The 26,879-nt window shown below is 41.6% G+C and overlaps 1 protein-coding gene across 1 annotated transcript in view; it reads right to left on the reverse strand.

Annotated features, from left to right (window-relative positions):
- Window positions 1-2,037: 2,037 nt before the first annotated feature.
- Window positions 2,038-26,879, reverse strand: part of NR4A3 (nuclear receptor subfamily 4 group A member 3) — a 192,604-nt gene continuing 167,762 nt past the window's right edge. The window contains exon 8 of the mRNA XM_044294265.1: window positions 2,038-2,802. Within this exon, the coding sequence (XP_044150200.1) occupies window positions 2,549-2,802 (254 nt within the window). The 3' untranslated portion in view covers window positions 2,038-2,548. The remainder of the gene's footprint in view (window positions 2,803-26,879) is intronic.

Consider the following 26,879-nt stretch of genomic DNA (forward strand, 5'->3'; position numbering starts at 1 on the left):
CGTTGTAGGAAGCAAAAAGTGACACCTGTGCTGGCCAGGAGAATAGTTAGAGAGGTGAAAAAGAATCCAAGGATCACCACCAAGGCCATCCTGGTGAATCTGGGCTCTGCTGGTGGCAATGTCTCAAGGCAGACAATCCATCGGACACTGCACACTGCTGGGTTCCACTTCTCCAGATAAGGCACACAAAAGCTCACTTGGCCTTTGCAAAAGCTCATCTGGACAAAGAAGACGACTTCTGGTCTTCTGTGTTATGGTCAGAGGAAACAAAAATGGAATTGTTTGGTCACAATGATGTTTCCTTTATTTGGCGTAAAAAAGGAGAAGCCTTCAACCCAAAAAACACCATCCCCACTGTCAAACATGGTGATGGGAACCTAATGCTTTGGGGGTGTTTTTCAGCCAATGGACCAGGGAACCTAATCACAGTAAACGGCACCATGAAAAAAGAGCAATACATGAGGATTCTCAACGACATCAGGCAATCTGCAGAGAAACTTGGCCTTGGGCACCAATGGACAATTAAGCATGACAATGACCCAAAACACACAGCAAAAGTGGTGAAGAAATGGTTAGCAGACAACAACATTAATGTTTTGGAGTGGTCCAGCCAGAGTCCAGACTTGAATCCAATTGAGAATCTGTGGAGGGAGCTAAAGATCAGGGTGATGGCAAGAAGACCCTCCAACCTGAAAGATTTGGAGCTCATTGCTAAAGATGAATGGGCAAAAATACCTGTGGAGACATGCAAAAATCTGGTCTGCAATTATAGGAAGCGTTTGCTGTAATAGCCAATAAAGGCTTTTCTATTGATTATTGAGAAGGCTATGAATAATTTTGGACTGGACACTTTTTGCTCAAATGTGAATAAAAGCTGAGAAAATTTGCCAGGGGTATGAATAATTATGGGCAGCGCTAATATATATATATATATATATATATATATATATATACACACACACACACACAGTATATATTTTCTTAGTACTGATCAATACAGATTTATCTTTTTGTTACATTAATTGCATACAATAGATATTATCTTATGATAGTGATTTGAAAGTTTATATTCCTTATTATTTTTGTCAGCTAGCATCTAATAAATAAGAACACATTAAGTGATCACAAAAAAGACATTACACATCAAAAATATTCTTATGGGTTGTACATAACAAAGAACACAAAAATGTGTATGGTAATAACTTTGTAGACATTTACAATTTGGAAGTAATGTAGAATGTGCTTCATATTTTGAGAAAACAAAGGGGGTCATTTATTAAGACCGGCATTTTAGATGGCGTTTTTTGTCTTAATTAACCCTGCGTTAGCGGTGGCTCCACCAAAGTTATGAAGAGGCGTCCGCACAGACCTGGCTTGAGCGGGGAAAATTTTCAGATTGCTGCACAAATAGCCTTTGTGCCGCAACCTGCAACACATATACGCCAGAAAACTAACATATATCTGTTAGTAAATGACCCCCAAAGTGTATTGTAAGGCAAAATAGGCTTTGTTAACATCATGTTTATGGCCTTGGTTTAATATATATTTTGGGACATATGCACTATAAAAATCCTTCTGACAGATGCCATTAGGGGTGGGCAGTATAGGCGATATGCAATATAAATTTGTGCCACAATATGGATTCTATGCTTATCGCCGGACCGCGATATCACGGAGCGGCAGTTCCGATCGGAGTCCCAGCAGTGTATGCTGGGGCTCCGATCGATTAACATGGCAGCCAGGAGTCACGCTACTGAAGTCCTGGCTGCCATGATACGTCAGTGAGCAGCATTATTCTCACGTGCGCTGTGGCCGCCGGGCGCTCCTTCTCATAGGTCTGTGCGGTGCATTGCTAATGCTATAGGCATTAGCAATGCGCCGCACAGACAGAAGAAGGAGCGCCCGGCGGCCACGGCGCACGTGAGATCTATTAGGGTGAATATGACAAGGGTTCTAGCCCTTAAGGGGGCTAATAGTTATTTTTAAAAAAAAGTAAAAAAATAAATAAATAAAAAGTTTAACCCCTCCCCCAAATATAGAAAACAATATATTGCGATATATATCGCACATGCTTAAAATTATATCGCAATATAGATTTTAGGCCATATCGCCCACCCCTAGATGCCATACAGTGGCATCCATCACCCACAGGGTCCTACTGTAAGAAAAAACACCTTTAAATTACTGGATGCCACTTTATGGAATAGCATAGTGTACAACCCTATTTTAGAGAAGGCTGAAAGGACGTTCTTCTTGCCTCTGTTGGACTTATGAAATCCTATGGACATGTTTAGCATGTATGTTGGGAGCATATGTGAACATAGCCCTAAAGGTATACATTGAGTGAGCCCTATGTCAGTTTTTACTGGATAAATATTTTGCATTTAAGTGAAAGATCTAAGAAAGTGTGTGGCTATTTCTAAAAATGCATTTAATATGGACAACAACACTGGCTAAAATCCTTTTTGGATTAAAAAAATGCTCAGATTTCTTGGATATAGAGTACAGCTTTAAGACAATCTGAAATATTACTCATTAACTAATTAGATTAGTAGGGTAATGTATCTATAAACATTTTGTCAATCATAGGAGGTGGTGGTACCAAATCTTCAAGCTTCAGGTAAAATATACGTTGTAGTCCCAATGTACACAGAGCTCGCAGATCTGTAAGGAGTCTAAGTACTGCTGCAACGTCTAGCTGTCGCTTGTTTTGACCATCCAAAGCTAAGTGCTCTTTCAAACAAGATATGATCCTATGACGTAGATCATCCACTTTCTTAGGATCTTTTAGACCATGTCGTTCTTTGAGAAGAAAAAAAGAAAGCATTATTTTACATACTTTTTTACCAATGACATACTTTTTTACCAATGACTATATAGAACTCACATATGGATCTCTTAGTTTATGTCGGTGTACTGTTTTTAGCAGCAATCACATGAACTATAGTGTTGGGCGCGAATATTAGAATCCCAAATTTTAATCGCGAATATCGGCACTTCGAGAATTCACGAAGATTTAGAATATAGTGCTATGTATTCGTGAATATTCAAGATTATTTTTCATTTGAACCCATGATCCCTCCCTGCTTCTTGCTTGTGGGCCAATGAGAAGGCTGCAATGTCTTTGTCTGAGATTAGCAACATCCCTAGCAACCCATAGGAAAGTTGCCTACCCCTTACTATAATAACCTCCCCAGAAGCCATTGTATGCAGTATTTTGCAGATGTGACAGAGTCATTGCTGTGATCTGTGCTTTGCTGTGGGATTACATTAGTTAGTTAGCTTATATATGTATATATATATATATATACTGTATATATATATATATATATAATATACAGATAGTTAGTGGAAGATAGTGTAGGTTAGATTGTGATATAGTGTAGCTGATATGTTTCAGTGCAAGGTGTTAGGTACTGTGATAGATTCTGCTGTCCATACATACATGCTGCAGACGTAGTGCTGTGGTGTCACAAGTTCACAACAGTACTTGTGCACCAATCAGTAATATGTACTCAGACCAGTTAAAATGTGAAGTTGCATGTATTGCGCCAAAATATACGCATAATTAATTATATATTGAAGCACTCTATCTGCATATAAAGCTATTGTGTAAATATTTAATTTTTAAAGGTATTTTAAGGATATACATTTTGGAGTTACATCACTCCAAATGAATGCATATAAAGCTATTGTAATGTTCTGCCGTGCCAACCATTCTCTCCAGTCTCAGGAAACTTCTAGCATCTTGAAAAATGTAGCAAAAGTGACCCACGCATTCCTGTATTGCTCATGCAATATGCGCATATTACATTGCCAATTTTCGCAATTAAGAAAATAATGGAATTTATGACCAATATTTACCTAAATAGTCGCGAAATATCGCAAATTCAAATATTGCCCCTGCCACTCATCACTAATGAACTACAGTGCACTAGTAAGAGTAGTAATCTGCTGAGATAGCACTGTATAATAATTTAAAGGGTTTTCCAGGACTCATGCACTCGACCATATTTTCTATCAGTGTCAGATTCAAACACCACATGTCACCTGTGTGCTGGGTTGCAGTACGTCAGCGCGGAAACTAAACAGTGGACAAAGACTTCTATCTACTATATAGTCTCCCTCGCCCACTGGCTGCCCAAAATTAAAAAAAAAAACTTTAAGAAAACATGCAATATTACTTTGTAGTCTGTGAGATCCAGCCCCTTAGATCTCATGCACACGACTGTATGTATTTTGTGGTCCGCAAAAAACGGATCCGCAAATACGGATGACCGTCCATGTTTTCCGTATTTTTCAGAACGGAACAGCTGGCCCCTAATAGACCAGTAATATCCTTGTCCCTAATGCTGACAATAACTTGTTTTGTCACCTTACATCACAAAAAGTGCAACACCAAGCGATCAAAAAGACGTATGCCCCCGAAAAATAGTTCACTGTCACCTCATCCCGCAAAAAATGAGCCCTACATAAAACATTCAGGCAAACAATAAAAAAAAACTATGGCTCTCAGAATATGGAGACACTAAAACATGATTTTTTCAAAAATGCTTTTATTGTGTTAAAAGTGAAACAAATAAAAAAAGTTAATATATTAGGTATCGCCACATCCATAACGACCTGCTGTATAAAAATATCACATGACATAACCCCTCAGGTGAACACCGTAAAAAATAAAGACAGTCATATTTGGTATTGTCGTGTCCGTAACAACCTGCTGTATAAAAATAGCACATGATCTAACCTGTCAGATAAAAATTGTAAATAACAAAAAATAAAAACGGTGCCAAAACAGCTATTTTTTGTTACCTTGCCTCACAAAAAGTGCAATATAGAGCAACCAAAAATCATATGTACCCTAAAATAGTCCCAACAAAACTGCCTCCTTATCCCGTAGTTTCCAAAATGGGGTCACTTTTTTGTAGTTTCTACTCTAGGGGTGCATCGGGGGGGGTCTTCAAATGTGACATGGCAACTTAAAATTATCCTAGTGAAATCTTCCCTCCAAAAACCACATGGTGTTCCTTTGCTTCTGCACCCTGCTGTGTGCCCGTACAGCAGTTTATGATCACAAATGGGGTGATTCTGTAAACTATAGGATCAGGGTAACATATATTAAGTTTTGTTTGGCTATTAACCCTTGCTTTGTTACCGGGAAAAAATGGATTCAAATGGAAAATCGGCTAAAAAAGTGAAATTCTGAAATTTTATCTCCATTTTCTTTTAATTCTTGTGGAACACCTAAAGCGTTAACAAAGTTTGTAAAATCAGTTTTTAATACCTTGAGTGGTGTAGTTTCCAAAATGGAGTCATTTTTTTGGAGTGTCTACTCTAGGGGTGCATCAGGGGGTCTTCAAATGTGAAATGGCAACTTGAAATTATCCCAGTGAAATCTGCCCTCCAAAAACCATATGGCGTTCCTTTCCTTCTGCGCCCTGCTGTGTGCCCGTACAGCAGTTTACAATCACAAATGGGGTGTTTGTGTAAAATACAAAATTGGGGTAATAAATATTGAGTTTTGTTTGGCTGTTAACCATTGCTTTGTTACTGGAAAAATGGAAAATCTGCCCAAAAAGTTAAATTCTGAAATTTCATCTACATTTTTCTTTAATTCTTGTGGAATACCTAAAGGGTTAACAAAGTTTGTAAAATCAGTTTTGAATACCTTGAGGGGTGAACTTTCTAAAATTGAGTGCTTTCTATTATGTAAGCACCGCAAAGTGACTTCAGACCTGAACTGGTCCTTTAAAAGTGGGTTTTGGAAATTTTCTGAAAAAATTCAAGATTTGCTTCTAAACTTCTAAGCCTTCTAATGTCCCCAAAAAATAAAATTGCATTCACAAAATGATCCGAACATAAAGGGAAATGAAAAGTAATAACTATTATATGAGGTATCACATCATCTGTCTTAAAGGCAGAGAAATTCAGATTTGGAAAGTTGTGAATTTTTCAAATTATTTTTGTAAATTTTTATTTTATTTTTAAATAAAAATGAAAAATATTGACTGAAATTTTCCACTATCATGAAGTACAATGTGTCCCGAGAAAACAATCTCAGAATGGCTTAGATGAGTAAAAGCATTCCAAAGTGATTACCACATAAAGTGACATGTGAAATTTCCCAAAAACTTCCTGGTTCTTAAGGGGAAAAATGGCAGGGTCCTGAAGGGGTTAAAATATGTACAGTGTTATCAGGGATTACCTATCCTCAGTGTTCCGTGCTTGGTATACTATGAAGGGGCTCAAACGTGAGCTGCTGCCCCTTCAAACAGCTAACTGGCGGTGGTGCCGGTAGTTGGACCTTCACTGATACTGACCTATCTTGAGAGTTGGAATACCAACATGAAAGACTACAGTTTTCATGATTCCTGTCCCCTCTCAGATATTGACCCTATTTACAGCTGCCTGCCTGTCTCTCTGTTAGGAGTACCTGCACACAGGTGCATGTCAACATGCAGAAGAGCTGCACCAATTTCCGTGTGAATACCTAATAGCTTTTCTATTGTATGGATTTGCCATGAATCTCACACTTCATTTGAAAAGAGTGAAATCTGCAACTAAGGCTACAGTGTAAAACAGACATGTAACAGATATTTTTTTTTAGGGCCGCCACACATCCATTTTAAGAACATATACATGTGAGACTGACTTACCAAGGCATCCCAGCTACAAACAGTACCTTAATAAATGACTAATATTACTGCATTTAAAGCGGTAGCTCCATCTTGGCCTTTCATATCCAAGATGGAAATAACCAGGATCGCCAGGAGAGGCAGAGTTACAGAACTGGCCAAGCACGCCATAGAGGTAAATGGGAGCTAGACAAACAGCTTAGCACAGCAAGCTACAACAGTAAAATGTCCCCTTAGTGCCCCTTCACAGTAATTATGTCCCCTTGGTGTCCCTATGTAGTAGTCATGCCCCCTTAGTGGCCCCACAAAATAGTTATGCTCCCTTCACAGCAATTATGCAACCTAAGTGCCCCCACACAGTAGTTATGACATTCTCTGTAAAATGCCCCCTTAGTGCCCGTTTACAGTATTCATGCCCTTTAGTGTCCCCATATAGTAAATATTCCCTTTTAATGCCTCCACACATTAGTCATGCCCCCTTACTGCTCACACAAAGTAGTCATTCCGTCTTAGTGCCCTCTTCACAGTAGAATGCACCCTTATTACCCTGTCACAATAGTCATGCCCCATTGGCACCCCACACAGTAGATATGCCCACATAGTGCTCCCACACAGTAGTAATGCCTACTTTGTGCCGTTAAACTGGAGTTTTGCCCCTGGAGTGCCCCCCTTACAGTAGTGTCTGTCCCTTAGTGCCCCCATTACAGTAGTTATGCCCCATGTAGCATCAATAAAAAAAAGTAAATCTAACTTATTCCCATTCCTCTGATGAACGGAGCACATGCCATTCTCCCCATGCAGTCATGTCATCACACCTGCTGCGCTGAGTAGGAGAGTGCACAGGCCAGGGGATGTTCCTTGGCCCATGCACGCTCCAAGGGTTTGCTGCTTATAGGCTCCAGCAGCATCAATCTCATTTTGATTTTGAATTTTGAAACCAAATCTTGTAAAGTGTATTATTAATTTTGATGAACCACTAGATATTACTTGACTGTACTTTATATATTATATATTGTGCACAGTTATTCCCAACTTGCAAGACACAATTTAAGGTTAATTGTGTAATACAATAAAATATAAGTGTTTCTTTGTTATATGTTTACTTTTTTATATAATATGTCGTATTTCAATATCAAGAATTAAAAGCTACACAATATTAATATTAGTGTGTGACAAAAATCACACAAGGTGCTCTAGATTTCTTTCTTCTCTGCAGTGATGAGCGGCAGGGGCAATATTCGAATTTGCGATATTTCGCGAATATTTTGTCGAATATTCGTCATATATTCGCAAATTCTCTTTTCTTGGCTGTGAAAATCGTCAATGTAATATTTGTCTAAAAAGCGCGGTGCAATACAGGTGTGGGTCACTTTTGCTACATTTTCGCATATTTTGGTTCAATAAGTGAAACTTCAGATTTTATCAGGTCTGACTACATATTACTGATTGGTGCACTAAGTATTGTTGTGACATCACAGCACTATGTATGTAGCATGTATTTATGGACAGCAGAATCAGCTACACTATATCACGATCTAACCTACACTGAATACCTCCCACTAACTATCTGTATTATATATACTGTATATAAGCTATCTATCTAATGTAATGAGTGGAAAGCACAGAGCACAGCAATGACACTGCTGTCTCTCTCAGAAATAAAAAAAAACCTCTAGAAAATGGCTGCTGGGGAGCTTCTTATATAGTAACATAGTAACATAGTACATAAGGCCGAAAAAAGACATTTGTCCATCCAGTTCGGCCTGTTATCCCGCAAGTTGATCCAGAGGAAGACCCCTCTCTAGTAGCTATAGCCTGTAATATTATTAAGCTCCAGAAATACGTCCATGGCCCTCTTGAATTCCTTTATTGTACTCACCATCACCACCTCCTCAGGCAGAGAGTTCCATATTCTCACTGCTCTTACTGTAAAGAATCCTTTTCTATGTTTGTGTACAAACCTTCTTTCCTCCAGACGCAGAGGATGTCCCCTCGTCACAGTCACAGTCCTGGGGATAAATAGCTGATGGGATAGATCTCTGTACTGACCCTTGATATATTTATACATATTAATTAGATCTCCCCTCAGTCGTCTTTTTTCTAAAGTGAATAACCCTAATTTTGATAATCTTTCAGGGTACTGTAGTTGCCCCATTCCAGTTATTACTTTAGTTGCCCTCCTCTGGACCTTCTCCAGCTCTGCTATGTCTGCCTTGTTTACAGGAGCCCAGAACTGTACACAGTACTCCATGTGTGGTCTGACTAGCGATTTGTAAAGTGGTAGGACTATGTTCTTATCACGGGAATCTATGCCCCTTCTAATGCAACCCATTATCTTGTTGGCCTTGGCAGCAGCTGCCTGACACTGGTTTTTGCAGCTTAGTTTGCTGTTTATTAAAATTCCTAGATCCTTTTCCATGTCAGTGTTACCGAGTGTTTTACCATTTAGTATGTACGGTTGACTTGCATTTTTCCTTCCCATGTGCATAACTTTACATTTATCAGTGTTAAACCCCATCTGCCACTTATCTGCCCAAGCCTCCAATCTATCCAGATCCCTCTGTAGTAGTATACTGTCCTCATCAGTGTAAATTACTTTACACAGTTTAGTGTCATCTGCGAAAATTGATACTTTACTATGCAAGCCTTCTACAAGATCATTAATAAATATATTGAAGAGAATAGGGCCCAATACTGACCCCTGAGGTACCCCACTAGTGACAGTGACCCAATCTGAGTGTGTACCGTTAATAACCACCCTCTGTTTTCTATCACTGAGCCAGTTACTTACCCACATACAGATGTTTTCTCCCAGTCCGAGCATTCTCATTTTATATACTAACCTTTTATGTGGTACAGTGTCAAATGCTTTGGAGAAGTCCAGATATACGACATCCATTGATTCGCCGCTGTCAAGTCTAGAACTTACCTCCTCATAGAAACTGATTCAATTAGTCTGACATGACCGATCCCTCACGAAGCCATGCTGATATGGCATTATTTGCTCATTTCTGTTGAGATGCTCTAATATAGCATCTCTCAGAAAACCTTCAAACAGTTTACCCACAACAGATGTTAAACTTACCGGCCTATAGTTTCCAGGGTCTGTTTTTGGCCCCTTTTTGAATATTGGCACCACATATGCCATGCGCCAATCCTGTGGGACATTCCCTGTCAGTATAGAGTCTGCAAATATCAGAAATAAGGGTCTGGCTATGACATTACTTAATTCCTTTAGGATACGGGGGTGTATGTCATCCGGTCCTGGCGATTTGTCTATTTTAATCTTTTCAAGTCGCTGATGTACTTCTTCCTGGGTCAGACAGGACACTTTTAATGGGGAATTTATTTTTGCATTCTGCATGTCATCTGGGGTAGGCAACTTTCCTATTGGTTGTTAGGGATGTTGCTAAGCTCAAACAGACATTGCAGCCTTCTCATTGGCCCACTAGCAAGAAGCAGGGAGGGATCATGGGTTCAGATGGAAAAAAAAAAAAAAGAATGTTCGAAAATACGAATATATATCACTATATTCTAAATATTCACAAATTCTCGAAGTGCCGATATTCGCTATTAATATTTGCTATTCGAATATTCGCGCCCAACACTACTCTTGTCATAAATGCTCAATTACTATGGCAACCATTATTTATTCAGTGAATCTAAGTAAAGATCAATATAGCTCACCAGTCCTGTCAGGGCTGCTACTCATGTTCTACAAGCAATTTACACACACTCCAGTAGAAACTCGACTCTTTATGAATCACCTTTACGGTCAACTTAATTTAACAAAATATTACATATGGCAGATATTTCTATTAGTCTACTAGTCATTTATCAGATCTATTTTGAAAGCGCAGTCGGTGTACATGTCAGTAGACCACAGGCACATAATTTCATCAGTGAAACCTGCAGATTCAACTTCATGTTGATGGCGACCAACAGACACTACCCCAGTTTCATCAGGAAAAATAGGGATTATGTAGGTTAGATTCAAGTCGTCTGATTCTATTATTTATCCAAGGTATGCTGTGCCATGAGTGTTTGCTAATATTGTTGGGCGCGAATATTCGATTAGCCAATTGTAATTGCGAATATAGCCACTTCGAGAATTTGCGATGATTTAGAATATCCCTCCCTGTTTCTTGCTTGTCGGCCAATGAGAAGGCTGCAATGCCTTTGTCTGAGCTTAGCAACATCCCTAGCAACCAATAGGAAAGTTGCCTACCCCTTAGTATATAAGAACCTCCCCAGCAGCCATTTTCTACAGTTTTTTTAAGTTCTGAGAGAGAGAGCAGTGTCATTGCTTTGCTCTGTGCCTTCTACTCATTACATTAGATAGTTAGTTAGCACATATATATATATATATATATATATATATATATATGTATATATCTATATATATTTATATTTATATTACAGATAGTGTAGGTTAGATCATTATATAGTGTAGCTGATAGCTGTAGGTTCCAGTGCAAGGTGTTAGGTTCTGCTGTCAATACATACATGCTGCAGACGTAGTGCTGTGATGTCACAAGTTCACAACAATACTTAGTGCACCAATCAGTAATATGTAGTCAGACCAGCTAACATGTGAAGTTGCCCGTATTGCACCAAAATATGCGCATTATTAATCAATTAGTTTAATTGCGAATATATTGGAGCACTCTGTCTGCATATAAAGCTATTGTAAATGTTGCCATGCCAACCATTTTCTCCAGTCTCAGGAAACTTCTAGCATCTTAAAAAATTTAGCAACAGTGACCCACGCACGTCTGTATTGCGCGCGCAATACGCGCATATTACATTACCGATTTTTGCAATCAAGAAAATAATAGCGAATTCTCAAACTTATGATGCATACTCGCCCAAATATTTGCTAATTGCTACCCCGTCATACAAATTACATTTCCATTCTGCGTATATAGTACCGGCTAACAAATATTGATAGTAGCTAGTACTGTTGGCTAGATCTTTGTCCATCAAGCAGCAAAATAGGAGTGAATGAAATCACAAACATTCATATTATTAGGTGGATTATGATAGAAAAAGAAGAATGCTAAACATTATATACGTTGCCTTAACCCCATTTTCCCATACATCATCATAATAGTACAGAAGTACTACCATGTATTAATGGAAACTAATAAAAAAATAAATAAAAAATAATCTCCTTTATCTTGTTCTTTTTTGCCTCATAATGCAATTGCAGACCATGACCATGATTTTTAATCAAATATCTTTTTATTAACATTTTGTATAAATGAGAAACAGGATATTAGGAAAAGCCATATTACATAGGTAAAGATGCGACGGTTAGGACCCGAACAACAAGCAGGTCCCTTGAACTATCGTAATTTACAAAAGATTGCTTGTGAGAGGTATGGCTAAGGACGTTGAGGTAGATGGAGGGGGGGGAAGGGTGGGGTAGATAGGGGGGAGGAAGAAGGGAGAAAGGGTTGAGGAGGTACATTGGGTGTAAACAGGAGCAAATAACTATAGTTTGACATCAGCCATTAGCATGTTCCAGTCTGAAGCCTTGAACATAGGCTAATATGTTGAGGTCTGTGTTCAGTGGTTACTTTCAGGATTCCACAGCGATTGTGTGGTTGTCTACTCTTTTGGCAGGCATTTCTTCTTAGGAGAGAGAGATAATTATTGGGTATAAATTTTAGGAGCGTTGTTTTGGCTTCCTGGAGAGATATTGTGATTCTCCAGATGTCACACGTTTCCCAAGCGAAATAGTCATTTTGGTTTATCAATCTGTTGAACACGCCAGGGGCTTCATTGGTTGGTGAGAGTATTAATGAGTTTGCAGGTGAGTGATTTATGTCATGTGCATAGGTTTTTGGTTCTATAGGCCTTCCAAGGAGCCTACCTGTCATGGCTGAAGATGGGGAAAACCCTCAGCCGTGCGGTATCAGCAGATGGGTGGTCAGAGCATGGCCAGGACAGGAATAAGGGAGAAGGTCACCTCCTACACATCCCTAATTCTGATCCTGTCTCCTATCCGTATGAGCCAACCCTGAAGGTAGGAGGGCTCATACACCGGAACCTGATATTCTTGCTCGCCCTCAGGGTGGCCCTGGACTAGGAGCAGGGTAAGACAACCCGTTCCTCCTAGACACGGAGGAACAGGAGTCTCACTGGCCAAGCTACATAGAAAAAGGGAACATAAAAGACATATGGCAATGACAGGTAAGTGAGACTAGTACCACACTTACCTGCCACAGACACACAACCTGGAACCCACGTGCAAGTGCTGCTATCCACAACCAACACAAAGGACACAGCACACAACAGACATCACATGGGAACCCAGTAAACCATATGCTGCAACAACAGATAAACTAAAGACATAAACTAACACCAGACATAACGTTTATGACCACCAGGGTGGCCCTCATTGGCAGATGGTAAGTAACCAGGAGGATGTCTCCAGCAAGCATGGCTGAAGAACCCCCACTAACTAACTATTACTATTCACTGAGGCTTTATAGGGCCAAGTAGCCACACCCACAGTGAGACACACCCAGTGCACACACGCACTAGGAAGGAAGTTAACCCTTCAAACACCAGGGAAGGGAAGACATCAACTTAAAGGGGAAGTGCACACAACACATATAACACCCTGTGCACACCGATAAAAGGCACACCTATAAAGAGAGGTTGCCAGGTGCAACCGCATGCCTATTGCAGCAAGCTGCCTAGCACTGCTCAGGCTGCTCTGCTGCCACATACACAATGTTGCCAGCGGCAACCACAGGTGAGGCAACATACTATAGCCCTCACCTGTGATTGACAACAACACCAAGACCGCAGGCAACTGTATGCGGTTACAGGAGTCACGACCATGACCAAGGGTCGTGACACTAACAAATTTCAAATGGGGTCTGTTGGCCCATCCAGCCAACTCCTCCATGAGGTAAATTTGATCAACCTTTGTCTGCCATTGGGCGATATCAGGGGGGTTTGGGTTAAGCCAGTGAAGAGGAATTCAAGATCTAGCTGCCTGGACCAGCAGTGTAGGAAGGTCAGATGTCCTGGGAGACCAATTGTCCAAGGAAAGCCACAATAATACCGAGATAGGTGAGAGTTTTATAGAAGTATTACATATCAGGTTTATTCTATTTTCCACCTGGGATCGGTAGCCTGTGATCAGTGGACAAGACCAGAATATGTGGCTCAATGAGCCCTTTTCTACTAGGCAACACCAGCATTTGTCATTGTCCCTTAATCCCATGTGGTGGAGTTTACTGGGGTCATTGTAGCACCTGGTCATTGTCTTATATGAATGCTCTTGAATTCTAATGCATCGTGAGAAGCCATGGGATCTCAGGTAGATCTGATCTATTTCTGCTGTAGTGAAGGATTTTCCCAGGTCCTTCTCCCAATGTGTTATGTAAGCAGGGGTACCTTTGGTGTTCATAGATTGTAGCGTTTTGTATAGATGTGAGGTAGTGTGTCTAGGAATCTCCTAGTTCTAATATGCTAAATGGATTTGGTAACAGTGCCAGCCATAGTACCAACTGTAGTACATATATAGAACCAGCCATAGTACCAATACTACCAAGTAGTGTTTACACAGCTAATTAGCACTCATATACAGCTCTACAGGGAAAGTCACTAATTTTTTCTAGACAGCTGAATAGTTAATCTGTCTAGTGATACAGTGATAATTCCTCCCTTCACTTCATAATTGGGGTATATTTCACTTTCAGCAGCTTTGAAAAACTGGGTATCAAGTGGAGGAATTCAGGAGACCCAACTACATATATAGTATCAACTCACGGTTGCCCTGATACTATATTTATGGATGTAGTATATACAGAAACTTGGTACTGTATGTACCAAGTGTCAACACCATTACTTATGTGCAGTCTTTTCCAGACTGCTGAATACCAAATTTTCATTGTTAAATAAATCCCAACCTACAAGGATTTGGCGGGACAGTCCTGATTTTGTCTGCCGTCCTGCCATCCCAGAAGGGCTGGGTCATGTCCGGCCTTTAACTGTATACATGTCCTGAGCACAGGCCGGGGATGATGATGAGGGAACTTGGCTATGGGAACAAAACTTTTAATTTTATTAAAACCACAGGGACATCACTTTTTGTAAGGAGGCACAAATGGGGCAGCTCTTTTGTTAGTGGGGTACTAATAGGGCAAAATGTATGTATAAGGTGCACTAAGAGTGAAGAGGCACAAAGTGGGCAACACTACTTTGAGGAGGCACTAAGGGGGCTTTTCACAGTGTGGGTACATCAGGGTAATAACTAATGTGTGGGGGCACTAAGGGGGCATAACGGAAACTCGGCAGGATTGGGCATGTATAGATAGTTATTGGACAGCATTAGAGGCATGGCTTAGTGGGGGAAAAAATTGGGGCCAGTTTTGGCCTCCCTTGGGGTTATAAAAAGATGGGAGCGAAGTAGTTATATAGTGCTAAATCTCCACCCATGGTCCTGGAAAACCTGGGTAACAACACTGTGCAGCTGCACTGGTGACAACAGATTACGTCCCCCTTGTACCATATGATATATTTACACAATGTATCAGTGAAGCATTGTGAGCATGTCTTATAACCAATATGCCCCCCACCACCCAGAGATAGACCTAGCTTTACCAGACTGCAGAATTCAATGCCTATTGATGGATTGGTAAATCCATAGTACTGCAGAATACCTTGTTGGATTTGATGATTAAGAATATCTGTGACAAATTCTCCACAGGGTAGCATAGCTAGACATATTTCTCATTTGGGGTCTCAGGAAAGTTGGGTAACTCATTATGTGGAGCTGTAATCAGACTGCTAAATACTAAGTGTACCTAAATAAATCTTTACTCCCAAATAATGCCATGGCTATGCAGATTTCCCTTTCAGAGTCCTGTAAGCTGGATTACAAGCATATGAAACTGCAATAGAGACTGTATGTCACGTAGCTCTGGCAGCGAGATCAGCCTCTCTGTTACAGCGGACTATTGCTATGGTAACCAACTATACTGATCTCATTTTTCAAGGTACAGAAAGTGGGGATCACTATTTCTCTTTTGCATAGGGATCCCAGGAATAGGCCTTCTCCTGAGCTTTCATCTGTAGATGTTTTTTTTTCTGCACTGGGTTTACTTTATGACAAACCTGACAGAGTTGTGCTTGATAAATCTGTTGCTTTCATTACGTCATATTGCGCATACTGTATTGTGCTGACTTTTGCAAACGGTGTGTTCCAAGTGGAATGACTGGTTCCTGAGATTCGTTTTTTGTCAGGGTTTGCCTGACACAATTAAGGACCTGTTACTGAGCTATACTTTATCTGACATTTGGCCAGACAACTTAGGGAATGCAGAAGAGAACATTCATCCACACCCGTTCCTTATTCCATCCAGATTTGCCATCCAACTTTTCCAAGGTGTCCGATTCCACTGATGAACCTATGCTGCTGGGTGTTACTGGGTCTCCTCAAGACAGAGGGAGCTTCAGTAGGAAAAAAGGATTAAAGGGAGTCTGTCAGCAGATTTACCCCTTTTTAACAGTTGCCATTATGCTGTAGCCGCAAAACAGACGATTAACACGGTACCTTTATACGCTTTGGTGGACTTTTAAATCGGCCAAAAACGAACTTTGATGAGGGCTCGCAAGTGCCCAGGGCGGAGTCCACCGTGTTGGAGCCCAGGCAGCTCTGCATCTTCGGCTCTTATCCCCGCCCAGCCTTCTCCTCTGCTCTCCTATCTGTTGTCTCTCCCCCTCAGCGAGATCCCGCGCCGACGCGATGACTTCCTTGGTCGGGGCATGCGCATAAGCTACTGCGATGCCGTGTCAGCAATGGGCATTGCAGTGCGCATGCCCCGGCCAAGGAAGTTATCGCGTCGGCGCGGGATCTCGCTGAGGGGGAGAGACAACAGATAGGAGAGCAGAGGAGGAGGCTGGGCGGGGATAAGAGCCGAAGAGGCAGAGCTGCCTGGGCTCCAACACGGTGGACTCCGCCCTGGGCACTTGCGAGCCCTCATCAAAGTTCGTTTTTGGCCGATTTAAAAGTCCACCAAAGCGTATAAAGGTACCGTGTTAATCGTCTGTTTTGCGGCTACAGCATAATGGCAACTGTTAAAAAGGGGTAAATCTGCTGACAGACTCCCTTTAAGGGGGAGATTTATCAAAACTGGCCCAGAGCAACCAATCAGATTGATTGTTTCATTTTTCAAAGGCGCTCCAAGGGTTTTGTTGAATATTATACCTCTAATATGTCTATGCTCATTGGAGCTATTCTGATCTTTGTTATGGAGAAATTGCCAGCTGATGATTATCAGCCATGACTCCACCTACATAATCCATTCATTAACTGGACTTCTGATGATTTGGGGGCCTTAATGTTCCAGTACCCAGTGTCTGATGGGGTGCCTAGGGCCCACAAGTCAAACTCATTCTGGGGACCACTGTATAGATACATGCAGATACCATCTGCTCACACAGCAACAGCACGATTCTACAATATGATTTATTATGGGGGCCCCTGCAGAGAAGAAAGGTCCCTGGTGAAAGATGATGCTGGCTGTCCTTCCTCTTACTTAAAAGCTATGTCAGCCACCTGATGTATCTATAATAATAAACTAGGTATTTTGTGAAATAATCTAACTACCCAGTTATTTTTTTGTGATTAGGCTGGTTAGATGCTGTACACTACCTTCCTAAATGCAGTACAGTCAGTGTATTGTGCCACTTGTGCAGGAGGTGGGAGATTAGGGGCTCCTTTGCTCAGGGGCCCACTGGGAGAGTCACCTGTTCCCCTGTGGGTCAGTCCGAGCATGCCAGTACTTGTCTGTCTTCCTTGCTAGTCTCAATGTGGAGATGGAACAGGTCCCTGAATATATCAGGGATTTTAGTGATGTCTTTTCTAATTATCTTCCTCCGCACAGATCATATACTTGTGCCACTGATTTATTGTCTGGTGTTAAAGAGGTCGTGCAGCGATATATATATTATATACATATATATATATATATATATATATACACATACATATATATATACACACCCACCCACCACACCCGCTGATCAGCTGTTTGAAGAGAAGGATGGGGCTCCATGCAAGTGCTGCTTCCAGCAGTTCATTACACTGCACTTTGTCACGGAAGTGCAGTGTAATGACAAGTACTCGCTCCATTTACTTGAATGGAGCGAGTACTTGTAATTATACTACGTTGCTCCACAGACCAGGAGTGCTGCCTCATCTTCAAACAACTAAGGATAAGCTATCAATATAAATTGCTGCACAACCCCTTTAAGTATTCCAAAGCGAGGATCTATAATCTCTCTGGTCCTGACTGTCAGGCCATGAGGGAATATATGCAGGAAAGTTTGCTGAAAGGTCATAATCAGTCTTCTGTGTCTCCAATGGGAGCTGGATTTGTCACTAAAAAAGAACAAAATCAGTACTCTTTGCCGCTTTTATTTTTGACTTGTTTAACCAGATTCTGGGGCCACAATAATTTACTAAACTTGTCCTCAGGGGTGCTTTTAACTTTATTCATATTAAGGGAGGGTGATCAGTGGAAGACAGAGTTTAATAACCCCGAGGGTGTAAATCAGGAGTCAAGCCAGCACTACCAGTGTATCTCATGCAAGGACCTGGTCCAGGTATACCATGACTAAGATCTGTTAGATCAAAACACGTTGTTTGTGTTACCGCTTTCCATATGGAGATGTATTTTTACATGAAGCCAAATAAATATTGAAGATTTTATTTTCATCTCAGTTCTAGACATCTTTTCCCTTTTTCATCTGGTCTGCCTTTTGGTTTCAGAAATATTCCTCCCGTCAGAACCTGGTGAACAATATTTTCAGAGAACATATTGGGAAATTTGTCATTGTATATCTTGATGACATATTGATTTATTCTGCAGATTGGGTGTCCCATATACAACATGTTAGAATGGTGTTATACATACTTCATGATAACTATTTATATCCAAAACTGGAAAAAATTATGTTTGGGGTTTAGGAGGTGTCCTCTCGGGTATATTCTTACCTCAATGGCATTTCATATGGACACTGCCAAGGGCAATCTGCATGCAAACGGACAGCATTTTTAGACGGATCCGGATGCAGATCCGTCTCACAAATGTATTGCAAGAAGGGATCCGTCTGTCCGTTTGTCATACGGACAAACAGATCCGTTTCTATTTTTATTCGCATGCGCAGACCGGAAGGACGGTTCCTGCATTGTGGTATTTTAATGCCGGATCTGGCACTAATACATTCCTATAGAAAAAAATGCATTCAGGCAAGTGTTCAGTTTTTTGGGCCGGAGATATAACCGCAGGTGACAGAACCTGGGATCTTTTGATCCCTTGTCCTGTTCACCCTGATAGAGCTCTATCTAGGACTTTACACTCTCCCTGCTGCCCTGTGCATAATGCACACAGCAGCAGGAAGCTTACCATGGCAGCCAGGGCTCAGTAGCATCCGATCAGAGCCCCAGAATTACAATGCTGGGGCTCCGATCAGAAGCTGCCAGCGGCCAGCAATGAGGAGGAGGGGAGGGGACCCTGTGTCCACTGCCACCAATTATTTTAATACCTTAAAAAAGGCAAATCCTGGTATTGAGGTCGATACTAGGCAAAAGTATCGATTGGGTATTTGATACCCGAAGCAACCCTAGTTAATTTATTTGTCCCTAGCCATTTCTGTCTACGCCTTCTGGGCAACCTACATGATTCAGTGTTAAGTGGACAACCAGTGATTTCTGGCACAAAAAGACTTGTCTCTCTGTATTACTGGTGGCCCCTATGTCTGGAGACATTTCTGCATACATAGTGGCTTGTGGGGTTTGTGCTCGTTCCAAGACCCCCAGGATACATCCTGCTGGTGAGCTTTGTCCTTTACCCATTCCCAAAATGCCCTGTCCTCACCTTTCTATGGATTTCATCACTGATTTTCCACTTTCACAGGGGAAAACAGTTGTCTGGGCTGTTATGGATAGAATTAGCAAGATTAGTATCCCTGAAGTCACTGTTTCAGATTGTGGTGTGAAATTTTTTCTAAATTTTGTAATACTAAATTGGGTAATTAATCTTTCTTTCAGCCTTTAATGCTGAAACCAACGGTCAGATAGAATGGCTACATCAGTCTTTAGAAAAATATTAAAGGTGTTCTATTTCTGACCGTCAGTCCGATTGGGTAGATCATTTAGCTTTGTCTTAATTTGCCATAAACAACCAAGTTAATAGCTCTACTGATATCTTGCTGTAATTTTGCAATTTTGTTTTTCACCTGCGATGTTGCTCTTTTGTCATCCAGAAGTTCATATTTCTGAAAATAAACTGTGCACAGTCTGGGCTCTCTATAAAAAAATTTGCGTAAGAAACTTCTGGTAAACCTGCTTCTTGATTTATTGGTCCTTAAAATATTGTTCAAGTAATTAATACTATGTCTTGTGTTACCAGACTCATTCAAAATTCATAACTTTTTTCATAGGTCTTTACTACTAATATGTCACTTCTTTAATACCGCCTCTGAAACCTCCTGCTCCTTTTGAGGTACAGGAGCAGATGGAGTATGAAGTGACTGAAGTCTCCAAATTCTTAGATTCCAGACAGGTGAGTACAGTACCTGGTCCACTAAAAAGGTTATGGTGAGATTTGAGAAGAGAGAAGCAGATGCCATGGCATCTTCTCTCTTCTAAAGTCTTAGCAGTTCAAGAGGTTCCAGGTGAATCAAGCAGTTTAGGAGCCTCAGTCTGAGCCCTCACCAATATACACGCTTCACGGTGTTATGCCAGCAAAAGCATTCTATTATGGACTCTTGTGATTTTATGGGTTATACCATGGAGTGCCATGTAGTCTCTGATTTTTCAGTCATTGAAATGGCCCAGTGGAGAGGTCATGGTTGTCAGCCAAGGCTATACATAGTGATAAGTTCATCAAATTTTTTTATAAACCTCATCCTGATAAACCCTTTGGTTAAGGGTCCATTGGTCCGTGTAGAAGGGGGGAGTACTGTCCCATACTTAACTGTCAGCCTCTCTATTGCGGTGCAGCCATGGTCACACCTATGTAGTGGCAACCAGTTCCACTGAAAGGATGGTCAGCCTATCAGGGACGCCAGGCCTATCATGCTAGGTGCTGATGTCACATGCTTCCTGTCAGTGGGAGATTTAAACAGGTAGCTGTTGGCAACATTTTGGAACTCCTGGATCTTGACTTCTGCTTTGACTTTAACCTAGTCTCTGACTGCCGATGATATTTCTGACATTACCTTGTGGTACTGACCCTGCCTTATTTGAAGCTGATATCATAGAAACATAGAAACATAGAATGTGTCGGCAGATAAGAACCATTTGGCCCATCTAGTCTGCCCACTATACTCAACATTATATTTCAGTTGACAGATTTTTGACCATTCCTCTAGTTTTCCTAAATCCTTTTCCATTTGGTGTATCCCTCCAGGAACATTAACCCGGTTACAAATCTTTGTGTCATCAGCAAAAAGACACACCTTACCATCGAGGCCTTCTGCAATTTTGCTGATAAAGATATTAAACAATATGGGTCCCAGAACATATCCCTGAGGTACCCCACTGTAACAAGACCATGGTCTGAATATACTCCATTGACTACAACCCTCTGTTGTCTGTCCCTCTGCCTAATCCATTCAACAATATGGGAGTCCAAGCCCAAAGACTGCAATTTATTGAGAAGCCTTCTATGTGGGACAGTATTAAAAGCTATCCTCTCCTTAAGTATGGTTTCCATTGATGTTAGGCTTACTGGCCTATAGTTGCCCGATTCCTCCCTACTACCTTTCTTGTGAATGGGCACAACATTTGCTAATTTCCAATCTTCTGGGACGACTCCTGATATCATATTTTAGCTTGAATATTTTATCTTCTGTTTCTGCTGGATTTAGACCCGTGCACTTAGTTTAGTTAGGGAACGTTGACCAGTTGGGGGCCATCATTTAGGATGGATCATCCATGTAGGTAGATATAGTGGTGTGGGTGGAAGTACAGGGCTGCACTATTCCCTACAGGACACTGTAGAATATTAAATCTGCCTATGTAAATTCCCCTCGCCCCTCCTAAATTGTGTCTAGAATCATAGAATGTGTCGGCAGATAAGAACCATTTGGCCCATCTAGTCGGCCCAATATACTAAATACTATGAATAGCCCCTTGCCCTATCTTATATGAAGGATGGCCTTATGCCTATCCCATGCATGCTTAAACTCCTTCACTGCATTTGCAGCTACCACTTCTGCAGGAAGGCTATTCCATGCATCCACTACTCTCTCAGTAAAGTAATACTTCCTGGTATTACTTTTAAACCTTTGCCCCTCTAATTTAAAACAATGTCCTCTTATAGCAGTTTTTCTTCTTTTAAATATTGTCTCCTCTTTTACCTTGTTGATTCCCTTTATGTATTTAAAAGTTTCCATCATATCCCCTCTGTCTCGTCTTTTTTCCAAGCTATACATGTTTATCCTGCAATCCATGTACCAGTCTAGTAGCTCTTCTCTGAACTCTCTCCAAAGTATCAATATCCTTCTGGAGATATGGGGCCAGATTTATCATGACTGACAGCTCACTCCACTTTCACATATGGCTAAAGTCAGTTTTATGATCGGCCCTTTAAGACTGTGATAAATGTGGTTTGACGGTAGCAGTTTATCCGTCAGTAAGCAGCTTTACAAAAGTCACACATCTTTACGAAAAAGTCGCACGTTTTTATGAAAAAGTTGCATGTTCTATTAAAAAGTCTCATAAGATAAGCATGGTCCTCACTGGAGTGAAATTGCGACTTTTTTGCAACTTTTTAAATAGTCCCAATAGTAAATCTGTCTAGAGATTAATTTACATAAGAAAACACGCCCACTTTCAGAAAACTGGCGAGGATAGCGCAGAGCAGAAAAAAAGTCGCAAATTTGTGCGCAGTTTTAGCGTTTGCGCATTTTTTTGGGACTTTTTCACTCCATTATTCTGACCTTAGCTAATGATAAATCTGGCCCATGGTCTCCAGTACTGAGCACAATACTCCAAATGAGGTCTCACTAGTGCTCTGTAGAACGGCGTCTAAACGAGGCAGATTGTCTTTTCAGGTCCTGGGGAAGCTGGGTTACAACCATATGGAGCTGTAATGCTCATTACTAAATCTACCATGATAAATCCCCCTCCTCACTCATAAATAATGTCACAGCTAGGCAGATTTGCCTTTCACGGTCCTGGGAAAGCTGGTTTCTTGCACAATGTTAGAATAACATTATATGGACAGTGTTTACAGCGCCACAAGACTTTTAATCAAGCTTTGCAACACTGATGAATGCCAAATATGCCTAGTCAGACAGCGAGACATCCTTTCTGCCCACACAGGCAAATTATATTCTGGTACTTGGGCAAATTGGGTAACATGTTCTGTAGTATCAATGCCCTTGTACTGTATAAACAGTATGCCCTTGTGTCCTTTTAAGTGAATGGGCATTAAACTACCTGTTTTGACTGTGAGGTCATGCCAGTGTACAGTCGGTCCCCAGCTAAAGTCTGAGCGACTGAAAGGAAGGAGGCATTTATGTTACTTCTGCTAAAACTGCTTTCTGTAGCTTTTTGCAAATCTCCATGCAAAAGGAGTCATACACAAACTTTACTTTGAAGCATGTACTTTTTTTTCTCTTTTTTCAAAAGGTTGCAGGGTCAAAAAACTTGAAAAAAGTACCAGTATATTCAGTGTTCAGAAAAAAAATATTAAAACTTGCTAAAGGGGTTATCTAACCCCTATAATGACCCCCCCCCCCCCTCCCCATGACCAGGCACCTGATAGATTTTACTTACCAAACTCCCTGGCACCTGTGTCGCTCCAGCTCCCCGCACGGCTGCTGCTGGACGAGTCTCCCAAGCATGGCATGTGGCACTAGGGAGGCTCGTCTTCGTCGCGGCCTGCTATTTGCTGCTCCCCCCCGTAACCGGATGTTTTGTTTTATCATTGAAAACAGTTAAAAAACAAAACAAAAAACTAATTACGCATATCACCACAGCTGTAACGACTAGGGATGAGCGAATTCGTACCGAATTTTGGGGTGTCCGTGACACGGACTCGGACATTTTCGTAAAAGTCCGGGTTCGGTGTTCGTCGCTGTCTTGGCGCTTTTTGAAAGGCTGCAAAGCAGCCAATCAACAAGCGTCATACTACTTGCCCCAAGAGGCCGTCACAGCCATGCCTACTATTGGCATGGCTGTGATTGGCCAGAGCACCATGTGACCCAGCCTCTATTTAAGCTGGAGTCACATAGCGCCGCCCGTCACTCTGCTCTGATTAGCGTAGGGAGAGGTTGCAGCTGCGACAGTAGGGCGAGATTAGGCTGATTAACTCCTCCAAAAGACTCCATCCATTGATCGATCTGCAGCTGTGGATGATTGAACTGCTGCTATTGAATTGCTCACTGTTTTTAGGCTGCCCAGAGCGTCTTTCAGTCACTTTTTTCTGGGGTGATCGGCAGCCATTTTGTGTCTTGTGTTGCGCCAGCACAAGCTGCCACCAAGTGCATTTAACCCTCAATGGTGTGGTTGTTTTTTGACCAAATCCTACATCAGGGTGAAGCTGTCACACCAAGTGCATTTAACCAGCAATAGTCTGTTTATTTTTTGGCCATATACTACATCAGGGGCAAGCTGTCACCAAGTGCATTTAACCCTCAATGGTGTGGTTGTTTTTGGGCTAAATCCTACATCAGGGTGAAGCTGTCACACCAAGTCCATTTAACCAGCAATAGTCTGTTTATTTTTTGCCATATACTACATCAGGGGCAAGCTGCGCCTGTCACCAAGTGCATTTAACCCTCAGTAGTGTGGTTGGTCAAGCTGTCACACCAAGTGCATTTAACCAGCAATAGTGTGGTTATTTTTTGGCCATATCCCAGTGTAATTCTGTCAGTAAACGTATACCTGTCACCCAGCGCCTAAATACTAGGCCTCAAGTTTATATCCAGCTAAATCTGTCGTTACTGCTGTACTGTTGTGGCTGGGCAAGTTATTTAGTGTCCGTCAAAGCACATTTTTTGTTCTGGGTTGAAATACAATTCCAAATTTAGCAATTTCCTAATTTAGTGGTTTCTGCTGTATCAGGCCTACTTTAAATACATCCCTAAAAGGGTATATCAGAATCAAGATGCTGATAGGGTCATTCTCAATAACTTCACACACACGCTACTGTGCATATCCCAGTCTAATTCTGTCCGTAAAACGTATACCTGTCACCCAGCGCCTAAATACTAGGCCTCAAATTTATATCCTGCTGAATCTGTCGTTACTGCTGTACTGTTGTGGCTGGGCAAGTTATTTAGTGTCCGTCAAAGCACAGTTTTTGTTCTGGGTTGAAATACAATTCCCAATTTAGCAATTTCCTAATTTAGTGGTTTCTGCTGTATCAGGCCTACTTTAAATACATCCCTAAAAGGGTATATCAGAATCAAGATGCTGATAGGGTCATTCTCAATAACTTCACACACCTGCTACTGTGCATATCCCAGTCTAATTCTGTCCGTAAAACGTATACCTGTCACCCAGCACCTAAATACTAGGCCTCAAATTTATATCCTGCTGAATCTGTAGTTACTGCTGTACTGTTGTGGCTGGGCAAGTTATTTAGTGTCCGTCAAAGCACAGTTTTTGTTCTGGGTTGAAATACAATTCCCAATTTAGCAATTTCCTAATTTAGTGGTTTCTGCTGTATCAGGCCTACTTTAAATACATCCCTAAAAGGGTATATCAGAATCAAGATGCTGATAGGGTCATTCTCAATAACTTCACACACACGCTACTGTGCATATCCCAGTCTAATTCTGTCCGTAAAACGTATACCTGTCACCCAGCGCCTAAATACTAGGCCTCAAATTTATATCCTGCTGAATCTGTCGTTACTGCTGTACTGTTGTGGCTGGGCAAGTTATTTAGTGTCCGTCAAAGCACCGTTTTTGTTCTGGGTTGAAATACAATTCCCAATTTAGCAATTTCCTAATTTAGTGGTTTCTGCTGTATCAGAGCTATTTTAAATCTATCCCTAAAATGGTATATCAGATTCAAGGTGCACATAGGGTCATTCTGAATAACTTCACACACACGCTACTGTGCATTTCCAAGTCTAATTCTGTCAGTAAACCTATACCTGTCACCCAGCGCCTAAATACTAGGCCTCAAATTCATAGTCAGCTAAATCTGTGGTTACTGCTGTGCCTGTATTAGTGTAATACGGTACCTAAATAGATAGCCAGATAGTGTTAGGTGTCTGTAAAAAAAGGCCTGAATTTGAATTCAATACATTGGGCCAAATAATATTTTTGTTGTTGTGGTGAACGATAACAATGAGGAAAACATCTAGTAAGGGACGCAGACGTGGACATGGTCGTGGTGGTGTTAGTGGACCCTCTGGTGCTGGGAGAGGATGTGGCCATTCTGCCACAGCCACACGTCCTAGTGTACCAACTACCTCAGGTCCCAGTAGCCACCAGAATTTACAGCGATATTTGGTGGGGCCCAATGCCGTTCTAAGGATGGTAAGGCCTGAGCAGGTACAGGCATTAGTCAATTGGGTGGCCGACAGTGGATCCAGCACGTTCACATTATCTCCCACCCAGTCTTCTGCAGAAAGCGCACAGATGGCGCCTGAAAACCAACCCCAGTCTGTCACATCACCCCCATGCATATCAGGGAAACTGTCTGAGCCTTAAGTTATGCAGCAGTCTCTTATGCTGTTTGAAGACTCTGCTGGCAGGGTTTCCCAAGGGCATCCACCTAGCCCTTCCCCAGCAGTGGAAGACATAGAATGCACTGACGCACAACCACTTATGTTTCCTGATGATGAGGACATGGGAATACCACCTCAGCAAGTCTCTGATGATGACGAAACACAGGTGCCAACTGCTGCGTCTTTCTGCAGTGTGCAGACTGAACAGGAGGTCAGGGATCAAGACTGGGTGGAAGACTATGCAGGGGACGATGAGGTCCTAGACCCCACATGGAATGAAGGTCGTGCCACTGACTTTCGCAGTTCGGAGGAAGAGGCAGTGGTGAGACCGAGCCAACAGCGTAGCAAAAGAGGGAGCAGTGGGCAAAAGCAGAACACCCGCCGCCATGAGACTCCGCCTGCTACTGACCGCCGCCATCTGGGACCGAGCACCCCAAAGGCAGCTTCAAGGAGTTCCCTGGCATGGCACTTCTTCAAACAATGTGCTGACGACAAGACCCGAGTGGTTTGCACGCTGTGC

The sequence above is a fragment of the Bufo gargarizans genome, chromosome 5 (assembly GCF_014858855.1).
Source record: "Bufo gargarizans isolate SCDJY-AF-19 chromosome 5, ASM1485885v1, whole genome shotgun sequence".
In the NCBI taxonomy this organism is placed as follows: Eukaryota; Metazoa; Chordata; class Amphibia; order Anura; family Bufonidae; genus Bufo; species Bufo gargarizans.